The sequence below is a fragment of the Pteronotus mesoamericanus genome, unplaced genomic scaffold (assembly GCF_021234165.1).
Source record: "Pteronotus mesoamericanus isolate MK-2021 breed Mesoamerican mustached bat unplaced genomic scaffold, CSHL_Meso_final contig_438, whole genome shotgun sequence".
Classification (NCBI taxonomy): Eukaryota; Metazoa; Chordata; class Mammalia; order Chiroptera; family Mormoopidae; genus Pteronotus; species Pteronotus mesoamericanus.
In genome coordinates this window covers 1,687,572-1,711,177 of record NW_026555165.1, presented here as the reverse complement: position 1 = coordinate 1,711,177, position 23,606 = coordinate 1,687,572, and the positions used below count along the sequence as shown (strand labels likewise).

General features: G+C 38.0%; 1 protein-coding gene across 1 annotated transcript in view; it reads left to right on the top strand.

The window, feature by feature from the left end:
- Nucleotides 1-3,073: 3,073 nt before the first annotated feature.
- Nucleotides 3,074-23,606, top strand: part of BLM (BLM RecQ like helicase) — a 45,578-nt gene continuing 25,045 nt past the window's right edge. The window contains exons 1-11 of the mRNA XM_054577617.1: nt 3,074-3,171; nt 4,058-4,758; nt 5,874-6,033; nt 8,449-8,573; nt 11,657-11,789; nt 12,082-12,776; nt 14,593-14,784; nt 16,664-16,782; nt 17,541-17,654; nt 20,160-20,258; nt 20,466-20,614. Coding sequence (XP_054433592.1) covers nt 3,074-3,171; nt 4,058-4,758; nt 5,874-6,033; nt 8,449-8,573; nt 11,657-11,789; nt 12,082-12,776; nt 14,593-14,784; nt 16,664-16,782; nt 17,541-17,654; nt 20,160-20,258; nt 20,466-20,614 — 2,585 coding nt within the window. The remainder of the gene's footprint in view (nt 3,172-4,057; nt 4,759-5,873; nt 6,034-8,448; nt 8,574-11,656; nt 11,790-12,081; nt 12,777-14,592; nt 14,785-16,663; nt 16,783-17,540; nt 17,655-20,159; nt 20,259-20,465; nt 20,615-23,606) is intronic.

Sequence of the window (23,606 nt, the reverse complement as noted above, 5' to 3'; positions counted from 1 at the left end):
ATAGTACGATCTGTGCCAAGGGAGGGCCCGGCAGGAGCTATGGGGAGAGTGAGTGGGATTTTAAAATGTTTTATATTTTAAAAGAGAAATAGGGTAGAAGTTGACTTCTGAAGTTCGGTTGGTGGGGACATGGTTATTTTATTTCTGTACCCATATTTTTTCCTGTATGTTTGAAATATTTAAAGTGAAAAGAAATGTATAGAATAGGTATAAATGTATATATTAAGTATGATAGTAAGTATTTATTTTAGTACCTATGTATTTTTTATTTTAGTACCTCTGTAGTCTTTATTTTTAAAATATGGTTCTTTTAAGGAAAGAAAGGATAGAACAAAGGGGTCCAAAGTAATTGCAAAATACTCTTGGGAACTAAATGCTGAAAGCCCCTGTGGGTCTCCATTGCCTGATACAAATCATTGCACAAGTCTGTTGCACAAATAGTGTGTAGACTCCCCTTTTTTACAACCTCCACCCTGATCGGAAACTTCTACTTGTTTCAAGTTTGTCTTTTATATTTCTAAATGTAGTAAATTTAATTTATTTTTATCCTCTTATCCTGATATTGTTTGCTTCTATTACAACTAGTTTTTGTGCTTGTTTCCTTGTGTGTTTGGCTGTTTTTGCCTGTGTTTGGTACATACTGTCTTGAAAAATTGTCTGTAGGCATTATTTAAGACCTGAGATAAAGGCGTATTCCTCCAGAGATGTGTTTGCATTTGCTTCTGCCAGGTGCCTTGGAGTCACTTTGATTTGAATTCATGAATTGAGGTGTTTCCTGTTTTTTGTTGTTGTTGTTGTTTGTTTGTTTTTTTTGAAATTATCCTGGTATAAACATTGGATGGAAAAGACTCTTGGGCTTGTGGTTTCAGTGTCTGTCCCATTCGATCCTTCAACAACTACTAACTTCACTTATACACAGACACCTGGGGATGGAAGTAGGGTTTACTTTTGGCTTATCTTTTTCCAAATGATATAGTCCTCCAAAATGGGGAGGTGCCATTGGACATGCAGGGATTGTGGTCTTGAAATAGTCTCCATTAAAAAAAAAAAAATCAGGGCTCTTTGGGGAAATGGCTAATACTAAGTCTGGGGCAAAAAATGTGCAAGATAAGCCTGGGATATATTTTCATTCAAGATAGTAAGGAAACTCTCAAAGACTACAAAGGTTATGTCAAATGCAATGAAGAACCAACCTGTAAAGGCTCCTACTGACCTAACACGAAACAATTTGAGAATCAGTAAGAATGATAACTTTATTGGATTGAAACATACAAAAATATGTTCAATCCTTGAGTTTATAATGATACTAAGAAAACATTGATCACCATTGGAGGTTGTTAAAGTATGAACTCATTATTTTGAAAATTAACAAATAAAGGAAAATAATTAAACATTTATCCTGTCTCCTGTGTGAGCTGTACTACTGGGTAAGTACATAGTAGGTCAGAGTAGCCTCCTCTTGATAGAAATACAGGGTGGGACAAAAGTAGGTTTACAGTTGTTCGTCTAGAAAATAAATAATAATATGAAGATAAACTGTTTTGCATACTCACAACTGTAAACCTACTTTTGCCCCACCCTGTATTTCAACTCATGATGAATGAAGGAAAGACAAATAAAATATCACCATTTTGGGAGGTCAGCTTCCAGAATGGTGAAGTGAGGACCTTGGGATGTGTGCGTAGGTGGTAATTGTGCTGGAGTTTGTTACACCCTTCTGTCTGTATTTTTGTGTTTATTTTGATAATAAGTTTATTAATATGTAATTCACATTACCTTGGGATGTGTGTGTAGGTGGTAATTGTGCTGGAGTTTGTTACACCCTTCTGTCTATATTTTTGTGTTTATTTTGGTAATAAGTTTATTAATATGTAATTCACATTACCTTGGGATGTGTGTGTAGGTGGTAATTGTGCTGGAGTTTGTTACACCCTTCTGTCTATATTTTTGTGTTTATTTTGGTAATAAGTTTATTAATATGTAATTCACATTACCTTGGGATGTGTGCATAGGTGGTAATTGTGCTGAAGTTTGTTACACCCTTCTGTCTATATTTTTGTGTTTATTTTGGTAATAACTTTATTAATATGTAATTCACATTAATCAGTGTTTATTCATTAATTAGCTATTCTACCTAAAATATTTTAAAGAGGGAAAAAAAGGCAGAAGTCATTCCTGCTTCCTCATATTTCTCAATTGGGTGTAATTCAGTTTCTTCCAAGTTTTTTTCTTTTCCACTATTATCTGAAGTAAAACATTTGATAAGCATAGGTGATTTTAATAATTAATAGTGAGTGGAATTTTATTTATGTAAAACTTATTTTCATAAATATCATCTAATGTTGTTAACCCTTCCTCCTAAGATATCTGTTATACAGGTAGATCTCTGTTAAAGATAGAAGGCAGAGGGGTTGTAACTGTTAGCTAAAATGAAAATTTTTTGCCATCCATAGATTTTGGCTGTCCTACCTTTCTGTGCTCCTTAAGCTGTACATCATGTCAGGCAATAGCTCAACAATATCAGTTTGTTCTACAACGGGAAAACATGGTTGGTAAATGTATTCTTTCAGGCTAAAACTAAATAATTTTGAAGCATGCTGTCTTGCTGGTAAACCATTGCTCGCATTGGTGGTGCTCTTTCTTCTTTTCCCCCTTGGGCAGAGAATTCAGCTGTTCATTTGTTCTCTCAGTTCAGTATGCTTTGACTATTTTCTCCCACCGCACTCCCTGTCCAGTTGCTATTTATTCTTCAAGCCCTGGCCAGGTACCATTTTTCTGCAAGCCCTTTCCTAATAATCCCTTCCCTAATGTCTTTTGTGCTCATTTTAGCATTGGAGAAAAACCAGGTCATTTTGGTATTCAAGTGAGCCTTCAGTTATTTAAAGCTTATATATTTCAAATGTTACCAGTTGTATATGTCAAAACAATTTATTGACCACAAAAAAGCCTGATTACTTTGGGTGCAGTTGGAACAGTTCTCCATCCCCCTTGTTCCCCCAACCCCCCCGCCAAAAATATTGTGGTTAATGCAAAGTAATAACTCTACTGATATTTTTTCTCTCTTTTTAGAATCATGGCTACTGTTCCTCAAAATAATCTGCAGGAGCAACTGGAACGTCATTCAGCCAGAAAACTTAACAATAAATTAAGTCTTTCAAAACCAAAATCTTCGTAAGTATTTTGGTGGTTTTGTTGTTATACAGGCACTAACATGCAGTGTGATACAGATGAGATTTCTGTCCTTTCAACCCTTTCATCGTATAGATGAGTAAATAAAGCTGAGGTCAATGGTTCTCCCAGTTTGCACATTAATGGTAAAGCATATGTTTGCAGCACCAGGTAATAGACTGTTCAGCACTTTTGCAGTTTTTGACACGTAACACTTGCTCAGTAAATATTCATTAAATGAATAAATAATGAGTTTTTTTGTAAATGTGGGCAAATAGGTATTTTTAATATTTTAATATAATTTTATATTTTTTCCAAAAACAATTTATAAGGAAAATATAACTCTCTGGTTCTGTTCTTTCCCCCAAGTTATACCCCAAACTCCTAATGATATTTAATAATAATTTATATTCCTGTTGTACTCTTACCAGGTTCTTAATTGGGTGCTTGACTTTAAAGTCTCCATTGACTTCTCACTAAATCCAGAGGTGTCCGGGACTCTTGCTTTCCTCCAGATCTTAGTATAGCAAGCAGTTCTTAACTTTTCCCCCCATAAAATTTTTATCAGAATAACAACAAGTAGCCACACTTGAGTGTCTTCTCTTTTTCTCTTATGCCACGCCGTCCCTCTGGAGGGACTGGTAATTAAGGACTACCAGCCTTAGAAATGAAGTCTTGGGAATGGCCTGGATAATTAGCCCCTGAATAGGAAGGATCAGAGCATACAAAGTAGAACTTAAGTAAATTTTAAAATCAGAGAAGTGAATATAGTCTTTGCTAATTTGTGCTACAATGAAGGTAAGTTATATAAATTAGTAAAAAATGTAGAGTTTTTTATAGTTGCTAGGTTTCTTGAAATTTATCTAATTCAGGTTTTCAATTTTTCCAGTGGTTTCACTTTTAAGAAGAAAGTCTCTTCAGCCAACGATGTGTCTGTGACTAGTGTGTCAGTGGCAAAAACACCTGTGTTAAGTGATAAAGATGTTAATGTTACTGAGGATTCTTCCTACATTGAAACTTCCCCGTATACCACGAATCAGCAGACAAGGATCCGTGACTTTAAAAATACTGCCACAGGACAGCAAACCAAGAGAACGGGTTCAAAACCATTATTGCCAGAGTTGGTGCAGATTCCGCAGGCAGTTTTACATACTACCCAGAGTACACCGATTATAAAGGAATCCCGTGATGCTACTTTCAAGAAATTAGAATTTAGTTCTTCATCAGACTCTTTTATTACCATCAATGATTGGGACGATATGGATGACTTTGATACTTCCGGAAATTCAAAAGCTTTTGTTACACCAGTCAGAAACCACTTCGTAAGAATAAGCACTGCTCAGAAATCAAAAAAGTCTAAGAAAAACTTTTCTAAAGCACAGCTTCATACAGGAAATGTAGTAAAGGCTGATTTGACTCCATGCTCCCCTGATTGCAAGCAAGTATGTTTGACTAAGGAACAGAAGGCCGACTCCAAATGGACAAGTAGCGGTGTGATTTGTATTGATGACGACTCCAATTCTCAAGAGCTTACAAATAAGGATACTCAGGGTAGTCTCTTTTTAGAACTTCATCTGGGAGAGGAAAGAGGTAAAGATTATTATTTTATTTTTATTTCAATATATTCTATTTGTTCATTCAAAGCTAGGCACTGGAACAGTAGCGAATACAATAGAGCTTTTGTTTTTCAGATCTTTAGAGATGCTTATTGAACAGTCTGTTGATCACATGCTTGAGGCAGAACAGACTGATGAATTGAAAGAATTTATTCTGCTAATATAATTTTTACATTAACACCAAGGCTAGTGCTGTGATTTTTATATATGAAGAAAATAAGGTCCATAGAGGTTAAAATGACCTATTAATGATCTACTGGCTTGGTAAGTGGTAGAACTGGGAAGTAAAGCTAAGCATTTCTATTATAATTCCTTTATGTCTTGCTGCCACCTAATATCACTGTATAATATCTAATTATGCTATTAAAACATTACAAATTATTTTCTGTTTAGGTCTCATAGTTATTAGTTGCCCAGAACTTAATAGCCAAGATTAGCCATATGTGGAAGTAAGTACCTACCTTATGAAATAGTTGTAAATATGAGACTAAAATTTTTAAACACCTGAATCCCATTAAGGTTACTGTAGAGTGAGAAAGGACCACAAAGTTGATTCATAATAAGCAGAGCTATATAGTCTACTCACATGTGCTGCTGTTTGAAGAGAAAATTTGATAAAAGGTAAACTAAAGAGCAAGAATTTGGGATTGTGTTTTTCCTTATATTCAGGAGAGAGACACAATTTGGTAGACTCAAATCATTAGAAAGACTTTTTGATAAAGTAAAAATAGTTGTGCAAACAACAGTGTGTATACAATTATCAGACTCATTTGTTGAACTTCACCCTTATTTAAATATGAGTAAAAAACAGAAAAACAAAAGTGCTCATGCTAAGTATGGGTTTCATAATTTTACTGGAGACAATCATGAACATCCTGGAGCACGTCGTCGCCCTCAGTCCAGCAGCATCCGTTGGATTTACTCCAGTCGACTCAATCAGTTATGAAGAATCAAGCCACCAGGAGGGCTCACGTGGTGGTGGGACTGGTTAGGACCTGCCTGAAGCACTCACTTTCCCGTGTTTATGCCTTGTTCTTTCTGTCTCATTAATTATTAAAGTAACCTATGCTTATCAATTGTTTACTTTAGATAATAGTGAAAAGGAAAAAAACTTGGAAGAAACTGAATTACATTCAGTTGAGAAATCTCCATGTGTTGAACTCGATGAAGACGATTATGATATAGATTTTGTTCCACCTTCTCCAGCAGAAACGACTTCTGCCTCTTCTTCCTCTTTAAAATGCTTTAGGTAAAATAGCTGATTAATTAATAATCATTATTGTTTGTTTCTGGAATACTAAAATAATTTAGTTATATAATGTCATTTCTGTATAATTTCATGCTCTGCACAGCTTATTTTATATCCAGATGAAAGCTTCAAAAAGTCCCTATTGGTACATTTTATTTAATTGGTAGTATTCTAAAGCTGTAAAGTTCCAGCTTTAGAGTACTATCAAAATTGTAATTACATGAGACCTCCAAACAATTTTATGTAGTTGGTTTTAACATGAGGAATATATTCCTAAAATTACTATATTTCCAAACTCCTGGACCTGAAATGACACAAAGCTAACTCCTTGTTTGGAAACTGACTTGGTAAGTGATGTTTTTAACCCTGCAGGATAGAACTGGCTATTGTATGTGACATTCACTGAATTTTAGCAAATTAGGGACATAGTTGTGGTTAACTGGTAGTGTTTTGGAAAAATACATAGCCCACACAGTTCATCAATAGCTTAAAATACTAACAGCCACTGTTGCCTCCGTGCTCACCCCAACCTAAATCATAGTCCCGTGGAATGGTGGAGCATATACTACGCTATTAACCAATATTTTGATGAGAAGTAGGTCCCTATAATTTATAGCTTAATTAGGGAAGGAAGGCAGGAAGGAGGTGTTTGTGCGCATAATTTAGTTTCTCCCGGTTTGTGTTTTAACAGGTGTTTTGGGATGTTTGAAGAGGCAGGAAAGGTTGAAGCATGATTGCTATTTGATGACAAAACTAAAAAACTGTTAACAGCTGCCCACTCCTCTTCTCCCTTCCGATAGAAATTCAGACAGAATTACACAAAGTAAAAAATCTCATGTAGAGTCTGGATTTTAAGTCAGCATCATCATTTAGCAGGTGAAGCAGCTGAGCCCTATAGGAGCAGGGAATGGCCCAAGATGATAAAATTCATGGCGAATGGACTAAGATCCAGCATAGTGCTGTTTCCCAGATTTTTTGTTTACTTTAAAAAAGTGTATTGCCCAAAGACACCATAACCGCTTCAACAGGATTCTTACTCAACATTCCAACAAAACAAACATTTGGTTTTGATTTTTCTTTACATGTGTATAATTTTTGCATTGCTGTAATCGTGTAACTATAATTTTAATTTTTCTTTTCTCTGAGTATTATTTTTAAAACATTTCCCATATTTTTGTATAGTTTTAGTTATTTATAGTTATCCCATTAATGGCTATATTAATATTGAGTTGTCATACTATAATTAACTTTACGTAGGTCTTCAGCCCTTGGAAAATGGTTATTTCTGAGGTAGAGTCTCTGTATATTTTCCATTGCAACCTTGTGTACATATTTGTGCACATTATAAAACATACAGAATTTTCACAAATGGTGCTTTATGTGCAGACTACGCTTAAATTTTATCTTTTATTTTTGTTTTAAAATGCTGGTTGTGACTTCTGGCTTGATTTCAGAAGTGTGATGGTCAGGTAGTATATAACAGGGAAGAGGTACAGACATGTTTTTATCACTGGCCTTTAAAATGCTCCATCTTCAGGCTCCAAATTCCCTTTCAGCTTTATTGCTAGTTATGCCCTTTCAATAACCCGAAGCTCCAATGAGCCCAATGGGACAAATTGGGAAACATTGCTAAAAATGTAAGGCCCTTTCTTTAATTACAATATCTTACCATTTTATAAAGCGTAGTTTTATTCATCACTATTTGATTTAGTTAGAAGATTGCATTCCAGAATACTGTTTTAGAAAAGTGCAGTTGATTCTTGGATATCAAGTGATTAGAATTGTCTTTTTTTATCTCTTTATAGTTTGTCACTTCTCATATCCATCCTCTAAGGTTTCTTCCAGTTCCACCCCCTTTGCAAAGCCTTCTCAAGTTCTGGAAAGTGTTGTCTTTCTTTGGATTACCACAGTACCCTCTCTCTAACAATTAGTACTAATTTTATTACTTTTAAAGTATTTTTTATATCCAGTCAGACTGACCATGTTTACATATGTTAATATATTTTTGTATGATGTATATAAGTTAATTATATATACAGATACACACATTATACATGTTGGTGTAAGAGGAGTCTGGATAACATGCTTTGGAACCTCAGAAGATAGAGATTGTGGATAACCACCTGCTGGAGAAATCAGAAAAGTAGCACTTGGGCTGGGCCTAGAAGAACAGGTATGGGGGTCTGCGGCTGGAGCCTGGGGTTATTGAAAGGACGTCATTGAAGGTAAATTTGGAAAGTTCTCCTCATCTAGAAGATGAAAGACTTTGAGGGCCAGCTACGAGGTTTTAGAATAGAGAAGATATAAAAACATGTTTCTCTTTTATGTTATATATTGTGGAGAAATATGAGAGAAAAAAATGATGCATTTGATGTGCTCTGCACTTACATTGGTTGTATTTTTTTTAATTTGTAGTATGTTAAAGGAGCTTGACACCTGTGAGAGAGAGACGGACGGTCTCAGCACACCCGAGGGCTCGTCAAAGCCGGAGAAAATGTCGGCTCGGCGGTCTACCCAAGAAACCAGCACAGACTGTGACGGTACAAAAAGTATTTCAGACCTATCCTGTATTTGAACTACTTACTTTTGAAAACCAAGTAAGATTGTATTTTTACCTGTGACTGTGGATATAAGATGGCAAATTTGTAATTCCATTTGCCCTAATGGGGTCATCCTTGTTCATTCCTCAGACGACTTGTAAACTCATGTTCAGCCATGGTCGGGGTGGCTCAGTTGGTTGGAGCCCCCTCTCTCCCTACTTCCCCTTTCTCTAAAATCAATCAGCATATCCTCAGGTGAGGGTAAAAAATAAGTAAAAATTTTAAAAAGTCATAAACTCATCTTCTTGCAAGGTAATTCATTCTCTATTTTGAAAACACTACGTTTTAGAAAATTATGTCTTGTATTGAACCAAAATTTGCCTTTCTATCACTCAATTCTTGTAAGATAAGTTTAAAGCTTCCAGAAGTTGTTGTTGTTGTTTTGTTTTTGTGGTTTTTTTTTTAAGCTACATATTATTAGGTCTTTTAACTGCTTATAGATGCAGGTTTTTAGACATCCTCCTAGTTCTCCCTGTATAGACCCTGGATCTTAAAGTTTAATACTTTTCTATTTGTTGGGTTTGTTTCTGAATTCCTTAAAATATTTTATATTAAATATCTAGTATAAATAATCCAATAGTACTATAAGACTGAAAAACAATGGTCTCCTTTTTCAATCTTAATTTCTTCTTCTCAGAGGCTCTTTCAGTCTAGAAATTTGTGTCCTATTCTGGAAGTTTTGCTGGTATTTCCTTTTATTCTTTTTCACTCTTCCTGGAACGTCTATTATTTGGATATTAGGGTTCCATTAATTATCTTTCTGTTTCCCTTTTCTTGCTTCTCTGCTTTCTGGGAAATTGCCTCAATTTTTATCTTTAACCCTTCTATGTAATTTTTTATTTTAATCAAATCAATTTCCCAGAGCTCTCTTTTCTCCGGATATTTCTGTAATATGTTCTACTCTTGTTTGATAGGTGCTGTGTATGTGATGTAGGGGGTGGGGGGTATGCCTGTGTGCGCCCGCACATGGTGGTCTCTGTGTTGTTTCTGTTTATTCCAAATTTCCTTTAGTTTATTAAGTGCCTTACAATATTAACCAGTTTCATCCTCACCATGGCCCTGTAAGGTAGACTCTGTTATCCCCATTTTACAAGTAAGGAAGCAGATGCAGGAGAGTTAAGTAATGACACGTGGTCATAGAATTAGACGGCAGCAGAGGGAAGTGATGGGACATGGCCTCTGGAGTGATGCAGAACTGAGATACAAATCTATCCCCTCCTACCCCTGGCTGAGTGGCTGTGGCAAATTAGTTAAGCCTCTCTGGACCTGAGTTCCTTCCATTAAACAGGGAGAATAATATTTAATTTGCTGAGTAGTTGGCAAGATTCAAGGTAAAGTACCTAGTGCACTGGAAGCCTTCAATAAATGGTGGCTATTGTTATGCTAGTCTAGTAATCCTTTCAAAGAACATAGAGCATTAAGATGGCTGGCTTATTTTCATGAACTCCTGCTAACTTTATAATTGTTTCCTCTGCTTCTTAGTGCTCACAAAGAAGCCATTTGATAACATGTTCTAGAATTTTGCCTTGAATTAACATCAAGATCACCAGCTTGTAGCTTTTGGCACTCACTCTGCGATTTTTTTGAAAATTAGAACAATGTTTGCCTGTCTTCACTCTTCCATCAACTTTATTACTCACTAGAGGCCTCACATATCATCGAAATCTGTTTGCAGGTTTCCTTTGTATTCCAGAGTGTAATCTGTCTAGACAAGGAGACTTGAGCTCCTTTCCAATGGCTGTATCTCTCTCTGAGCCTGTCTTGGCTTTCATTTCCTTCAGACCATTGTTTGTTCTCTTCTTTCCAATGCCATGTCCATTCTCCTTGCAGAGAAAACAGAAGTAAAGTAGGAGTTCCGCAGTCCCACTTTCACCTTCTCATACTGCGTGTTCCTGTTTCCAGCAGTCACCAGTGAGGGCCCACATTATCACACAGACGCTTGCTCCCACATGGCTCCGTCCAGCCCCTAACCTGTTCTCTCTTCCTCTCCTTTCTGCGCTTTAGACCCATCAACTGACTGCACTGGCTCCTCTATTTCCCAATAGCCTCATTCTGTTCTCCAAACATTTTCTTCCCCTTATTTCTCTGATTGTCTCCTGAGAATGCGGTGTCCTCTGCGGCCCACCTGCACTGCTTGTTTCTCCTGTCTGCCTTAGCCCTAGGGGTGGTGTAGGCATCTTATTGTCTTCCCTGTCCCACTTGTGTCCTTTCCTTCATCTCAAGCCTCTCCTCCTCTGACATTTTATTTCTCAAATACATGGTTAAACAAATAAATGAGGAGTGGGCTGGATGGATTCAGCTACCCAAAAATTGTGATCATGCATTTCTCTCTCTCACAACTGCCTTCTCTGCCTGTTTAGTCTCTTCTCTCCATCTCAGTCCTCCATTCCTGTCATCTCTGTTTTCTGCTTAGTCTTATTTCCAAGCCGTGCTTCCCTCTGTGGGGGCAGAGAGGGCCTCCAAGGAGTCTGCCCAGCTTGTTGGAAAGAGAGGCCCTCCTTTCCAGCCAGCCAGGAAGCTCGACCTCATTCTCACTGAGCTGCCTGACGCCAAGAGCCCACTGTGGGAGTGGGGAGGGATGGTCTCCGAGAAGAAAGTCGGGGTGCTGTGCTGTTACCGCTGAAGGGGAGCGCTGGGCAGACCAGAACAGTGGTGGCTGGGGGGCAGTTCCTGGGTGGCCCTTTATGAGGTAGTTGGTGTTGCCATGGTGAGATTTACGCCTAAAGTGAGTAAAAAATCATACTAAATTGATAAAACTTTTTTATGTTCCAACGACCTTGGCTACCCTGAGAGAAATATTAAGAATCACCATGAAGTTAAATGATGACACAGTTATAAACTCTTGTTGATATGGAATAGAGACAATCTGACTTCAAATTATTCCATAGGCAGTTAATAAGGACACTATGAGGTTGCTTATAATTTTGTTTTTAGACTACTTCAGATTTCACATGCATGACTTTGAAAATCTTAAGTCTTCTCTGTTTTCAAGGAGAAATACTAACACCATAATTACTTTATAGATAGAGAGATAAGTTTACAGCAGCAGCTTGTTCGAGTGATGGTCCACATCTGTAACTTAGTTGATACCATTCCTGACGATGAACTGAAAGCTTTGGATTGTGGGAACGACCTGCTCCAGCAGCGGGACATAAGGTATCTTGATTTTTCTCCTTCTGGAGTTTATCTGACTGCATTTCCACCACTCTGCATGAGAAACATACAGGGCAAAAGTGTTAGGCACTCTGAAAAGGATATATTGTTACTATGTCTTAAAGTTTATTTATTTCCTTTTTCAAACTGTTCCTTAGGTATTTGTATCCAGATTTTTTTTAATTGGAAAAAAGAGGACGTGTTTTGCCGCAATTTGGGATGAGGACTAAAGCTATATTTGTGTGGCCTACTGTGGTAGACTCTGCACACTTAACACGATGTTCTGTGTTTTCAGGAGAAAACTCCTTGCTGAAGCTGATTTTAACCGGAGTGAGGCCGCTGTCCTTGGCTCAGTGTGGAGCTGCAGGCCTGGTGCAGTCGGTGACCCCGTGGAGCACGTGGCATCTGTTTCCTTGCCTTATGCGCTTCCAAAGGGTGGTTCCTGCCCTACAGGGAATTCTGATAAGAAGTTACATTTTCTGCCCATTTCCTCAAATTCCATTTGTTCTGAGGACTGTTTAGTGACTACTACCCCAGGAAAGACAGGGCTCTCAGCCACCAAGAAGAATCTCTTTGAAAGACCATTATTCACTTCCCATTTACAGAAGTCCTTTGTAAGTAGCAACTGGGCTGAAACACCAAGGACAGAGAAAAGAAATGAAAGCTCTCATTTCCCGGGAAATGTACTTACAAGCACTGCTGTGAAAGATCAGAATAAACATACTGCTTCAATAGATGACTTAGAAATGCAGGCTTCCAATGAGATCGATAATTTTGACATCGAGGACTTAGATGATGATGATGAGTGGGAAAATATAATGCTTAACTTAGCAGCCAGCAAATCTTCCACAGCTGCCTATCAACCTATTAAAGAAGGTCGACCAGTTAAATCAGTAACAGAAAGAATTTCTCCAGGCAAGACAAACGCTCTCCCAGCAGCGTTTACTGCTCAAAATAAAAACTTCTCAGAGTCAATTCAGAATTACACTGGTAAGTTTAAAGTAAATCGAGTGCTTATATTTTACATGAAAACAAAACTGTACAGAATTGGAATTGTATAAGAAAAACCATAGCAAGTCATCATTGACTGAAAACTACATTGTTCCTATGCAAATTTCTGCTGATAATATGAATTACAAATCACAATTTCAAAAGCAAGTTGCTCTTTTGTCTGTAGCAGCTGTAGTTTCATAAAATGTGTAATTATAACCTATTGTAGTAAAGCTCTAAAGTCACTACAATGTGCTTTGCCTTTTAATTAACATTTTTTTTAGCCCCTGAAGCAATAAAGCTCACGAAGACCAAGTTTTTTAATGATTTGGGGGATTGACAAAAGCAAAGCTGAATTTATGTGTTAAAAATGTAAGTGTATATTTTTAGAATCCTGGATTCATGAGAACTGATCAATTTATCAAGTAGAGAAATGTTTTATGTCTTCAAATATTAAAATATAGGGCAGCCTAAGAAAGATGCGAAGTCAAATTTCTTAAATCAATCAAATAGTGTCTTTTGGCCTAGAATCCTTTAAATTCATTCAACAAATAGTTATTGTTGCCTACTATGTGCATCTTCTGCTCTAGGTTCTAGTAATAGACAAATAATAAATACTTTCTGCCCTCTTTTAGCTCACAGTTTAGCGATGGAAGTTTTTGGAGGAGTGAAATTAGCCTCTGTAGAGGGTGCAGAGAAAAGTCAAAAATAATTTTAAAACCTTACATCAACCCTATAAAATTATCACAAAGTGTTTTTTAACTGAAACAAGTTTAGATGTGCAAAGTTCTATAAACCACAACCCTCTCTATTTTTGCTATTAATGACTTAATACCACAGAGGTTGTTCTTATAGTTACACTGTTGACCTTTAAAACAACCATTAATGGATTTATTTTTATATCATGTTAGAATGTGTCATACTTGACGTTCGCAATTATCTGTGAGGCAGTTGAGTGTCGGGGTTGGAGTGACTGCCAAAGCTGGCGTGAGCTCCTCTTGTTCCCTATTAACAGAAATAGGGAAATCAGGAGATAGGCAGACTTGGGGAAGAGCAGAGGAGGGCTATGTCAAGACTTGTTGAGCTTACAGCGTTGAGAAGTCATTCAGGTAGAAGTGTCTTGCAAACAACTGGAGGTGCATAGAGGGCTGCAGTTTAGGAACAGACCGGTCAGATCTTGAGAAAGATATCTAGGCCTTCTGTGCACATAGGTGATACTTAAGATCATAGGACTAGGAGAATTCCACAGAGTGTCTAAAGAACCCAGCCCAAGTGTCTGAACAACTACCACATTTAAGGGGCAGGTGGAGGAAGTGGAACCAAGAAGGGGAATTTAAACGCACAGTTGTCTTCAAGGTCAGTCAAGAGAGAAGAGGAAGGAGGTGATAAAGAGCAGTAGCTCAGGTGGTTGGGTGTTGTTCTGCAAAGAGAAAGCTTGCTGGCTCAATTCCCAGTCAGGGCATGTGCCTGAGCTGTGGGTTCCGTTCCAGGTTGTGGCACATACAAGAGGCAACTGATCGATGTTTCTCTCCCTCTTTCTCCAAACCTTCCCCACTCTCTTAAAAGAAAAAAAAAAATCTTAAAAAAAAAAAGGCTAGTGGTAGCGCTCTGGAAAAATCCAGGAAAGACTTAAATTTGGCCTTTAGGAAGTCTCTGGTGGCCTTGACACTTGTATGGGAGGAAATTCAGTAATTAAAGAAGGAATTTGCTGCGGGGAAAGGTATGCCAATGATCATGCAGGGCAAAGGGTAAATGCTGAAACTGACTTGTGACATTAATGCATTGATTTTTTTCTTACCATTGGTTATTTTCTCAGATCAGTCGGAGCAAAATTTAGTGTCCAGAAATCTGAAACATGAGCATTTCCGAAGTCTTAATTTTCCTCACACAAAAGAAATGATGAAGATTTTTCATAAAAAATTTGGCCTGCATAATTTTAGAACTAATCAGCTAGAGGCGATCAATGCTACACTGCTTGGTGAAGATTGTTTTATCTTAATGCCCACTGGTATGTATTTTTAGATGTGAATTGGCAGGAATCCATGGCAGATGTGAAATGAGAGCCCTTTAATAGAAACAAAAAGAATGCCGACACAGTATTTCTATCATTTATGGGCCTCTAAGCCCTCGTGCCATAGGAAGAAAGTATATTACCTCATAGCCTCTATTCTCGTTGCTGACATGATAACATTTACAGCCTTTAAAGATTTCCAACTCAAAGCTCATTGTGTTGAACTGATCTAGAATTTCTCTTTGGGAATTTTTCTTTTTTTTCCTAGTCTAAATTAGTCTGGAACGTGAGTAAAAATGTAGGACTGGAATAGAGACACGACCATGCCTAGCAGTTTACTTGGTACAGTCTAGTGTTGCATGGAGGTTAAAATCGTCAGCTCTGGGGGGATGGCCTGGGCTGAAAGCACAGCCTTGCCATTGGTTAGCAGTGTGGCCTGGAGTGAGGCGCTTCACTGTCTGAACCCTGTGTGTGCAGTGGGGACGGTAATAAAGTACCCGCGACACAGAGTGTCATGAGCGTTAATGCAAAACATTTAGTGTCTGTCTTTCTTGGCCTGTTTTGAAGAGATCCAGGACTCTTCATTGTGCTGTAAACGTTTATAACAGCTGTTTAATGATTTATAGCCATCCACGTCAGAATAGTAAATAAGCATTTAGGATAAGAAGCATGGGGAGTTTGGAGTTTCAGTCCCTACACATGAGGTCTTCCTCTGTCCCTTACTCTCCTTGTTGTGACCTTAAGCAATTAGTTATTGCCATCACTGTTAAAGAGTGATGTGTGGGCATCTGAATTTTTTCAAATTGATTTTAAAATTTAGGGGATGTTGGTTTAATAATCATTTCATATTTCATTACCTTGTTTATTCTGTGTTGACTCCAAGGTGGTACTCCAAAACTAAAGCAAGAATGAGCCTGGCTAGTCCAATGGTCTTTCCATGGTCCTTTAGGGTTCTGAGGGCATGTTTGTAAATGTCCTTCCACACAGTTTTAATCTCTTGACATACACACGTGCGCGTGCGCACACACGCACCCTCCCCAGTGAAATTTACTTACTACATGTGTGGCAAAGATGGCATGTGTTGTTTAAAAAAAAAATCAAAAGTCCTAGAAACTGCCTGGCACAAGTTTCCACCATTACTAGACTGATGAATTTGAATATTAGGGATTAATCATTTTAGTTACCAATAAGCATGTATTAATTGTCTTGCCATTTTGAATTAGAGTTACATGGAGAGAGAGTCCACCCACCCTTTTGTCTCTAAATTTCTTTCTCTCCATCTTCTGTTAGTGTACACAGATGTAGTTCTACCCTCCTTTTACTTCAAAGGAAGATTGGGAATATTTCCTTATTAACAAGGGTATGGGGAACAAAAGCTCTAATGCTCATGCTAATAGTTTAGCAGCACTGAGATTCTAGAAGTGCCCTCTGGGTCATCAAAGAAATATTAAACCATAGTAACTTTGGGTTTTAGTGTTCTATGTTTTATCACATTTTAACTCTTTAAAAATTAGATAGTATATAAAATAATTATTTTAATCCTAGTATCATAACTAGAGTGCCCCTTGCACTGCATTTGGGTTTCCCAAGTAGACTTTTAAAGCAGTTCTGTTGCATTTAATTTTCCTGCCCTGATTCTTGCTTCTGCTGTCATAATACCTACATGAGTTGTCCTAAAAGGTAATCCATACACGTGTTAATTGCCTAAGTGTTTTGGCTCATTCGAATATAGCAAGTTGTTGTCACTGTGAGGAATATCACTTGGTGTCCTGTTAATTAATTATCTTAAATATTATATGTGGTTTACTTTGTAACTTTTGCCTTCATGCTCTCAAACTAGAACCTGACAGACGCTCTTTTGTCATTCCTCTTTTAGGAGGCGGTAAGAGTCTGTGTTACCAGCTCCCCGCCTGTGTTTCCCCGGGAGTCACTATTGTCATTTCCCCCTTGCGGTCACTTATAGTCGACCAAGTCCAAAAGCTGACTTCATTAGATGTAAGTGAAGAACAAAACACGGTTACCAATGACAATAAAAATACTAATAAAAACGTAACTTAAAAATAATTGTATCTTGGTACTCTGGGCTAACTTTTTGATTTAATACTTCATGAATTATAAGAATAAAGTACAGCAGTTACATTCAGTTGTACATTAAGCACACGTCTGAAAATTCTGATACAGATAACCATCTGTAGTTCAATCCGATTTTATTCTAGAAGAATGTATTTTGCTGATACAGACTTCTTTTTTTTTACTAATACAAAAGGATTTTTTTTTTAATTACTGCCAGATCAGCATAATCGTTCTTATCTTACTCCCTTAGTGTCTTAAAGTGCACACACATGCACATGAACACATGGGTCCTTTTCCCTCCTGGCTGAGGTTAAGAAAGGAGATGACTGCATCCCACTAAATCCTGCCTATTGTGGTCAAACAGAACCGGTCTCAGGGCTGTGAGCCACTACTGTTCAATAAGACCACTATTTGATTTTTGTTGCAAAGAATGTCTTAGTGCAGTGATGGTAGCCATTGTTCAACCACACGTGATGTGACGGCCCTGTCATCGGTGTCTCGCATGCAAACCCTGAAGATATGTTAACCTAAAAAAGAATGTAGCTATACAGTAGGACTGTATCTCTTTTGCTTTGACAGATTTGACATGTAACTTGTAAGACACTTAGAAAAACTAAGGGTAAAATATAAGCTTAATCCCAATTAATGTGTAAAATTTTAATTGTTACTTTTATACTTAGATTCCAGCTACATATCTGACAGGTGATAAGACTGACTCAGAAGCTACAAGCATTTACCTCCAATTATCAAAAAAAGACCCAATTATAAAACTTCTTTATGTTACTCCAGAGAAGGTTTGTATGATACCATTATTTTAAAATATGTTATTAAATCTGTGTTAGAAAATAGTTCAGTTCTCCCCCCTGAGTAGGGAAAAATCCAGTATTACTCTCCTGTGTTTCTCTCCTTTCCTACTCACATAGAATTCTTCATTCTGGTCACCAAATGTATGGAGGTTTTTTCCTTCCGCCGAGCAATTCTTAGGACACCAGCCGGGTGTCCTAACTTTGCCTCAGTTCTGACACTGCCAGTGCGGAGATGGTGTCAGACCCCACAGGCTAAGGGCTTGGTCCCACAGGGTGGTTCCCACCCCACTCTAGATGCCAGTCACAAGTAGTAGGTCTCCAGGTCACCCGTAACTTCTGCCCAGTTTGACTACAAATCAGAAGTTCCTATGACTCCCTTCTCAGGTTTGATTAACTTTCTATAGAGTCCCATAGAACTCAGAACAACACTTAAGTGTACCAGTTTATTCAAGGACGTGATAAAAGGATACAGATGAACAGCCTGGTGAAGAGGTGTGTAGTGTGAGGTCTGGGAGGGTCCTGGGCACAGGAGCTTCTGTCCCCGGGGAGCTGGGGGTGTCCCCTTCCTGGTGTGGACGTGTTTGTCAGCCTGGAAACCAGGAGCCCCATGCTTTCAGGATTTTATGGAGGCTTCCTCACGCAGGCACGGTCAGTTACTGACTCCGTTTCCAGCCCCTCTCCCCTGTTGGGGGGTGGGGGTGGGGGCGGGGATGAAGGTTGCCGGCCCCTCACCACGGCCCGGTCTTTCCGGGGACCAGCGCCCTGCGGGAGCCCGCCAGTGTCTCCTCAGCGGAGTCGGAGAGGCTGCAGGTGCCCTAGCACGTAGGAAGCCCCGCAGGCTCCCGGAGCTCACTGCCAGGATCTGAGGGTGGAAACCACTATATTTTTTCTGTTACCTCCTAAAAGCTCACTAGAATACATACATTTTTAAGTTTTGATGTATTTGTGCCATACAGTATAATGCAGAAATTCCTGTATGACTTTTATCCAGAAACCCCAAATGGTAACATTTTACTGTAATTGCTTTATCATTCTTTCTCTGTATTTTTTCCTTTAAACATTTGAAAGTTTCAGACATATCTTTTTAACCACGAATACTTCATCATACATTGCCTAAAAACGAATTCTATTATACAACCTCAGTAGAATTATCAAAATCAGAAAGTGTTCATTGATACAGCACTGTTACTTAGTCTATAAACCTTACTTCAATTTCACTAGTTGTTCTAATAATGTCCTTTATAACAGAAGAAAATCCTAGATTATGCATTGCATTTAGTTGTCGTGTCTCTTTAAACAATTTATCTCTTTGTCTTTCATGATTTTGACAGTCTTGAAGAGCGAAGGCCAGTTATTTTGAGGACTGTGCCTCAGTTTAAGTTAATCTTACGTTTCCTTGTGATCCAAGTTATTCATCTTAGCAGAAACGTCAGAAGTGGTAGTAATTTCTCAGTGCAGTCTTATCAGGAGGCATTGATGTCAGCTCATTCTATTAGGTGGTGTCTGCTGGATTTCTTCACTGTAAAATCAGTTTTTTCTCTTTTTTTGTAATACAAGTTTTTTGGAAATGGTTAGCCTTTGTAATAATCAGTAGTTTGTGGGATACTCTGAGACTGTAAATATCCTGTTACTCATCAGACTTTTACCTAACAGTTATATCATCCATTGATGATTCCCCATTAATTATTGTAATGAGTGCCAAAGGACCTTTTTAATTTAGTTGGCATTTTACTATAATGAAGAGCTTTCCCTTTTACCTGTGTATTTATTTATATTACTACGAAAGTGTGGATGTTTAATTTATATAGTGGGCTATAATCGATATTTGTTATGTAACTTAATGTTCTGATTGTTCTGGATTTGGCCAGTGAAAGACCTCCATCAAACTGGCTTTCGTATCCTTTTGATATGTCTTTCAAGATGTGAGTACCAGATGTGGTCATTGATAATAGGATGTCATTTTTTCTAGGCCCTGCCATAATCAGAGCCACAAAATATATACATACATGCAATATATGTATATACACATATTTATAAATATGTGTGTGTGTGTGTGTGTGTGTATCACCCCTTCCAAGTAACATGCCTGCAAATAAAATATCTGTAACACTGTCCCCAGTGTAAACATGGCCCTCAGGTATATTGTAATCCAGAAAAAAAGTTTAAGAACCACTGACTGACCTGATACAAAACTGTTTGCTCAACATTCTAGAATGTCTCTGCTATTTTCTATTACTTCTGCTAATTCTTGTCATAGGTTGGAATAAGAACTAATATTCTCTGAAGGTTTTAATGCAGCTTAAATTATCTCCCATCCAAGTACTAACCAGGCCCGACCCTGCTTAGCTTCCGAGATCAGACGAGATCGGGTGCGTTCAGGGTGGTATGGCCGTAGACTAATGCAGCTTAAGTTGTAGTGGAACTTAAAAACAACAAAATCTTTGAGGTGATGGGTTTAAATGTTTTTAAATGTTTAATCCATTTCTGATCTAGATCTGTGCAAGTAACAGACTAATTTCTACTCTGGAGAATCTGTATGAGAGGAAGCTCTTGGCACGGTTTGTTATCGATGAAGCACATTGTGTCAGTCAGGTAAATACTGTTTTTTTATGTCTTGAAATAGCGATAAATATATACTACCAATTGTATATACATTTTCAGAACTGAAGGGGAAAGAATATTGGGTGAATTATTCTATTTCACTGAAGAATAGGTGGTTCAGAATATAGTGAGCAGTGTTTGCTTTCTATATAGGGATGATTCAGATAGTCTGAAAAGCAGTGTTTTTTTCTCATCCAGTGGGGACATGATTTTCGTCAAGATTACAAAAGAATGAATATGCTTCGCCAGAAGTTTCCCTCCGTTCCGGTGATGGCTCTTACTGCCACTGCTAACCCCAGGGTACAGAAGGACATCCTCACTCAGCTGAAGATTCTCAGACCTCAGGTGTAAGTTGTTGAAGGTCATGAATTTAAAGCCCTAGGGCAGTGGTTCTCAGATGGCTATGCATTATAACCTAGAAGCTTTAAACATCCCAATGCCCAGGTTGTGCCTGATGCCAGTTAAGTCAAAATTTTGGGGCTGGGAGTCAGTATGTTTTTAAACTCCCCCGAGTGATTCCAGTATGCAGCAAAATTTAGAAACCATGGCCCTAGGGCTTTTCTTCCCTTACTGAAATGAAAACTTTCTCCTGGTACCTACTTTGTAAGTAGGGATAAAGTACCTGCTGTCCCTGTTAGGCCTAGGATCGCCCGAGGAATAAGTTCGCTTTTGTTTATCTAATTATGGCTCCCATCCACCCTAGAGTATATATATCATGACCTGAACCCATGATGGCCCTGCTTTGTCCTTTTCCCCTGACATCCTGGTAACATCCAGAATGTTGAAAAAAGTCCAGAAACTATGTATAACAGCTTTTTTACTTTGTTTCCATCTCAACAGCCAAGGGCTTCTTGTTGGCACCAAATCCAGAATTATGCAATAATAAAGACTACAGTAGAAAAATACTCCACATATATAGGTTGTACTAGATCATTTTGTACCTCTGCATGAGTTTGTAGACACAGGTATATTCTCCAGTGGGTTCATTCACTCAGCAAATATTTACTTAACAGCTGTTGCATACAAAGGTTCCAATATTTTTTCCCTCCAATCTGTTAAAAAACGGAGCTTTGAGTTTGAGGAATGCCTGAATGAATAGTGACTAATTTATTGGGGTGATTTTTAAAGGCACATCTTTTGTTCATGTGGGAATAAAGAGAATAAGCTGGCGCTGCAAACACTGTAATCAGTAAAAACAGCAACAGCATCTCTCAGCGGGTTATCAGAAGAACTGGAAGTGCTACACGGAGGAGGATACGGGGGTCCTGAGAGCACAGTAGCTACAAAGGCCTTCGCAGGTTAAAATGGCACTCTTGTGTGCAAGAGTTTTTGATTGCTCAAAATTGTGTGTGTGTAACCACAAAATTTAAATGGAATGTTTTAATTTAGTCTTCCTCATAGAGGGGTATTTGTATAAAATTAGGGGCGGGGTATATTTTGCCTCCAGAATTGATAAACATTACATTATATTTAAGTTGTCATACTTTAGGTTTTACTGAATAACATACATGCTAGAATTTGCTTCTACAATTACTACATTGATCTATGAAAGCTTTTCTTTTTTTAATAGGCAATGTTTTCAGCTTTTTTCCATAATTTATGCCAGAAGCAATCTTCTGCCCTTTTAGATTAGTAAGATAATTTGCCAAATGCCCGTCGTTAAAAGAAATTATATTTGCTCAATTTACCTTTTGAATACCTTTTTGTAAGTACAGAATTTGTCGTTTTTGTTTGAGTAAATGTTGCACATACACATTTAGAGGCAGACACCTTTAACACCTTTTCCTAGTAGTGGGGAGGAGATCTGCTTACACAAGCAATAGATTATACATTTCCTGAGTCTAGCATGTGGTGCCCTGTGCATACTTGGCACTAGGTAAGAATGAATAAATGAAGCATATGGAGGAATTTGGGTAAATGTGGGTAAAATGTGAAAATTTGGGCAAGTCTGTTGACTCTTTAATATATTTGGCACTTCTATATTTGGGAGGGTTTAAATCCCTCAGTGGAAGTAAAAGGTTTTAACAAACACTTTCTGGTACATTTTTTTCCTGATCTTCTCTTCTGCCAGCAACCCCTTGTTCGGGTTGAATGTGTCCAGGTGCGGATGTGCCGTGAGCCTGGGGGAGGCAGGTGTCCGTGGGATTGGAGCCGTGTCCCTGCTCCTCCCCTGATGCTGGGCTATGATAGTATTTTTCCTTTTGGGAATACAAGGTGGATAATAAAGTAGACTTTATTCCTTTTTCTTATCATCTTAAAATATGAACTGAGAAAATGAGACACACACAGACAGTTAATATAACAATAATAAGCACTGGCTGGTATTGCTCAGGGGATTGAGTGCTGGCTTGCAAACCAAAAGGTCGCCAGTTCAATTCCCAGTCAGGGCACATGCCAGGGTTGCAGGCTAGGTCCCCAGTTGGGGGTGTGTGAGAGGCAACCAGTCAATCTATTTCTCACACATCAGTGTTTCTCTTTCTTCCTCCCTTCCCCTTGCTCTAAAAATAAATAAAATCTTAAAAAAAGAAAGACATTAAAAACATACTTGCATGTAGGACAACTCAGAAAAGTATACTGAATGGATGGGATCTACTGCATGGTAAAAATGCTATAAACACCATTTAGTTGCCATCAGTATGAAATTTATTTCTTTTTTTAAAAATCCAAATGCTTGCATTGTCCAGAAAAATTTAACAGGTTTATTTGTAATTGTTATGAAGTTGAGCTGCTGAACCTTGTTCACGGAAACAGTTTGATTTGCATTAATGCTCTATGTTCCTGCACTTATATTAAAAAAAAATCACACACAAATGAAAATGGAAAAGCTGTCAATACCTGATTTCTGTCCCCTATTTTTACACTTGCAGTCATATGCTTAGGTACTTTTTGACCCCATGGAATAAAATATCTAATGTTCAGAAATACCAATAACAGGCAGAAGAGAAATTCTTCTTTTGAATGAAATGTTTTCCATCACAGTGGATTCTTAAGTATGTTCTCTATGCACACAGTGTGCTAGCTGGATGTCTTTGGCATAATTGTTAGACATTTGGTGTAGATAGGTTGGTGTCTTCAAAATGCCACCCTGGTAGGCCTCGCTTGCCTCCTGCAAAGCACCAGTAGTTTCACTCGGGAAGCACAGATCTGTTTCGAAGTCCTGAGCAATTTCTTGCACCAAACGCTAGAAGGAAAGTTTGCAAATCAGAAGTTCAGTGGACTTCTGATAAGGTCTAATTTCATGAAGTGCCTGTAACAATATCAGGCCTGTAACAATAAGGTTTCTTCACCCTTCCAATGGAGGGTGCACTCTTGAGAGTGGCTCTGGTAGCCAGTAGCTCC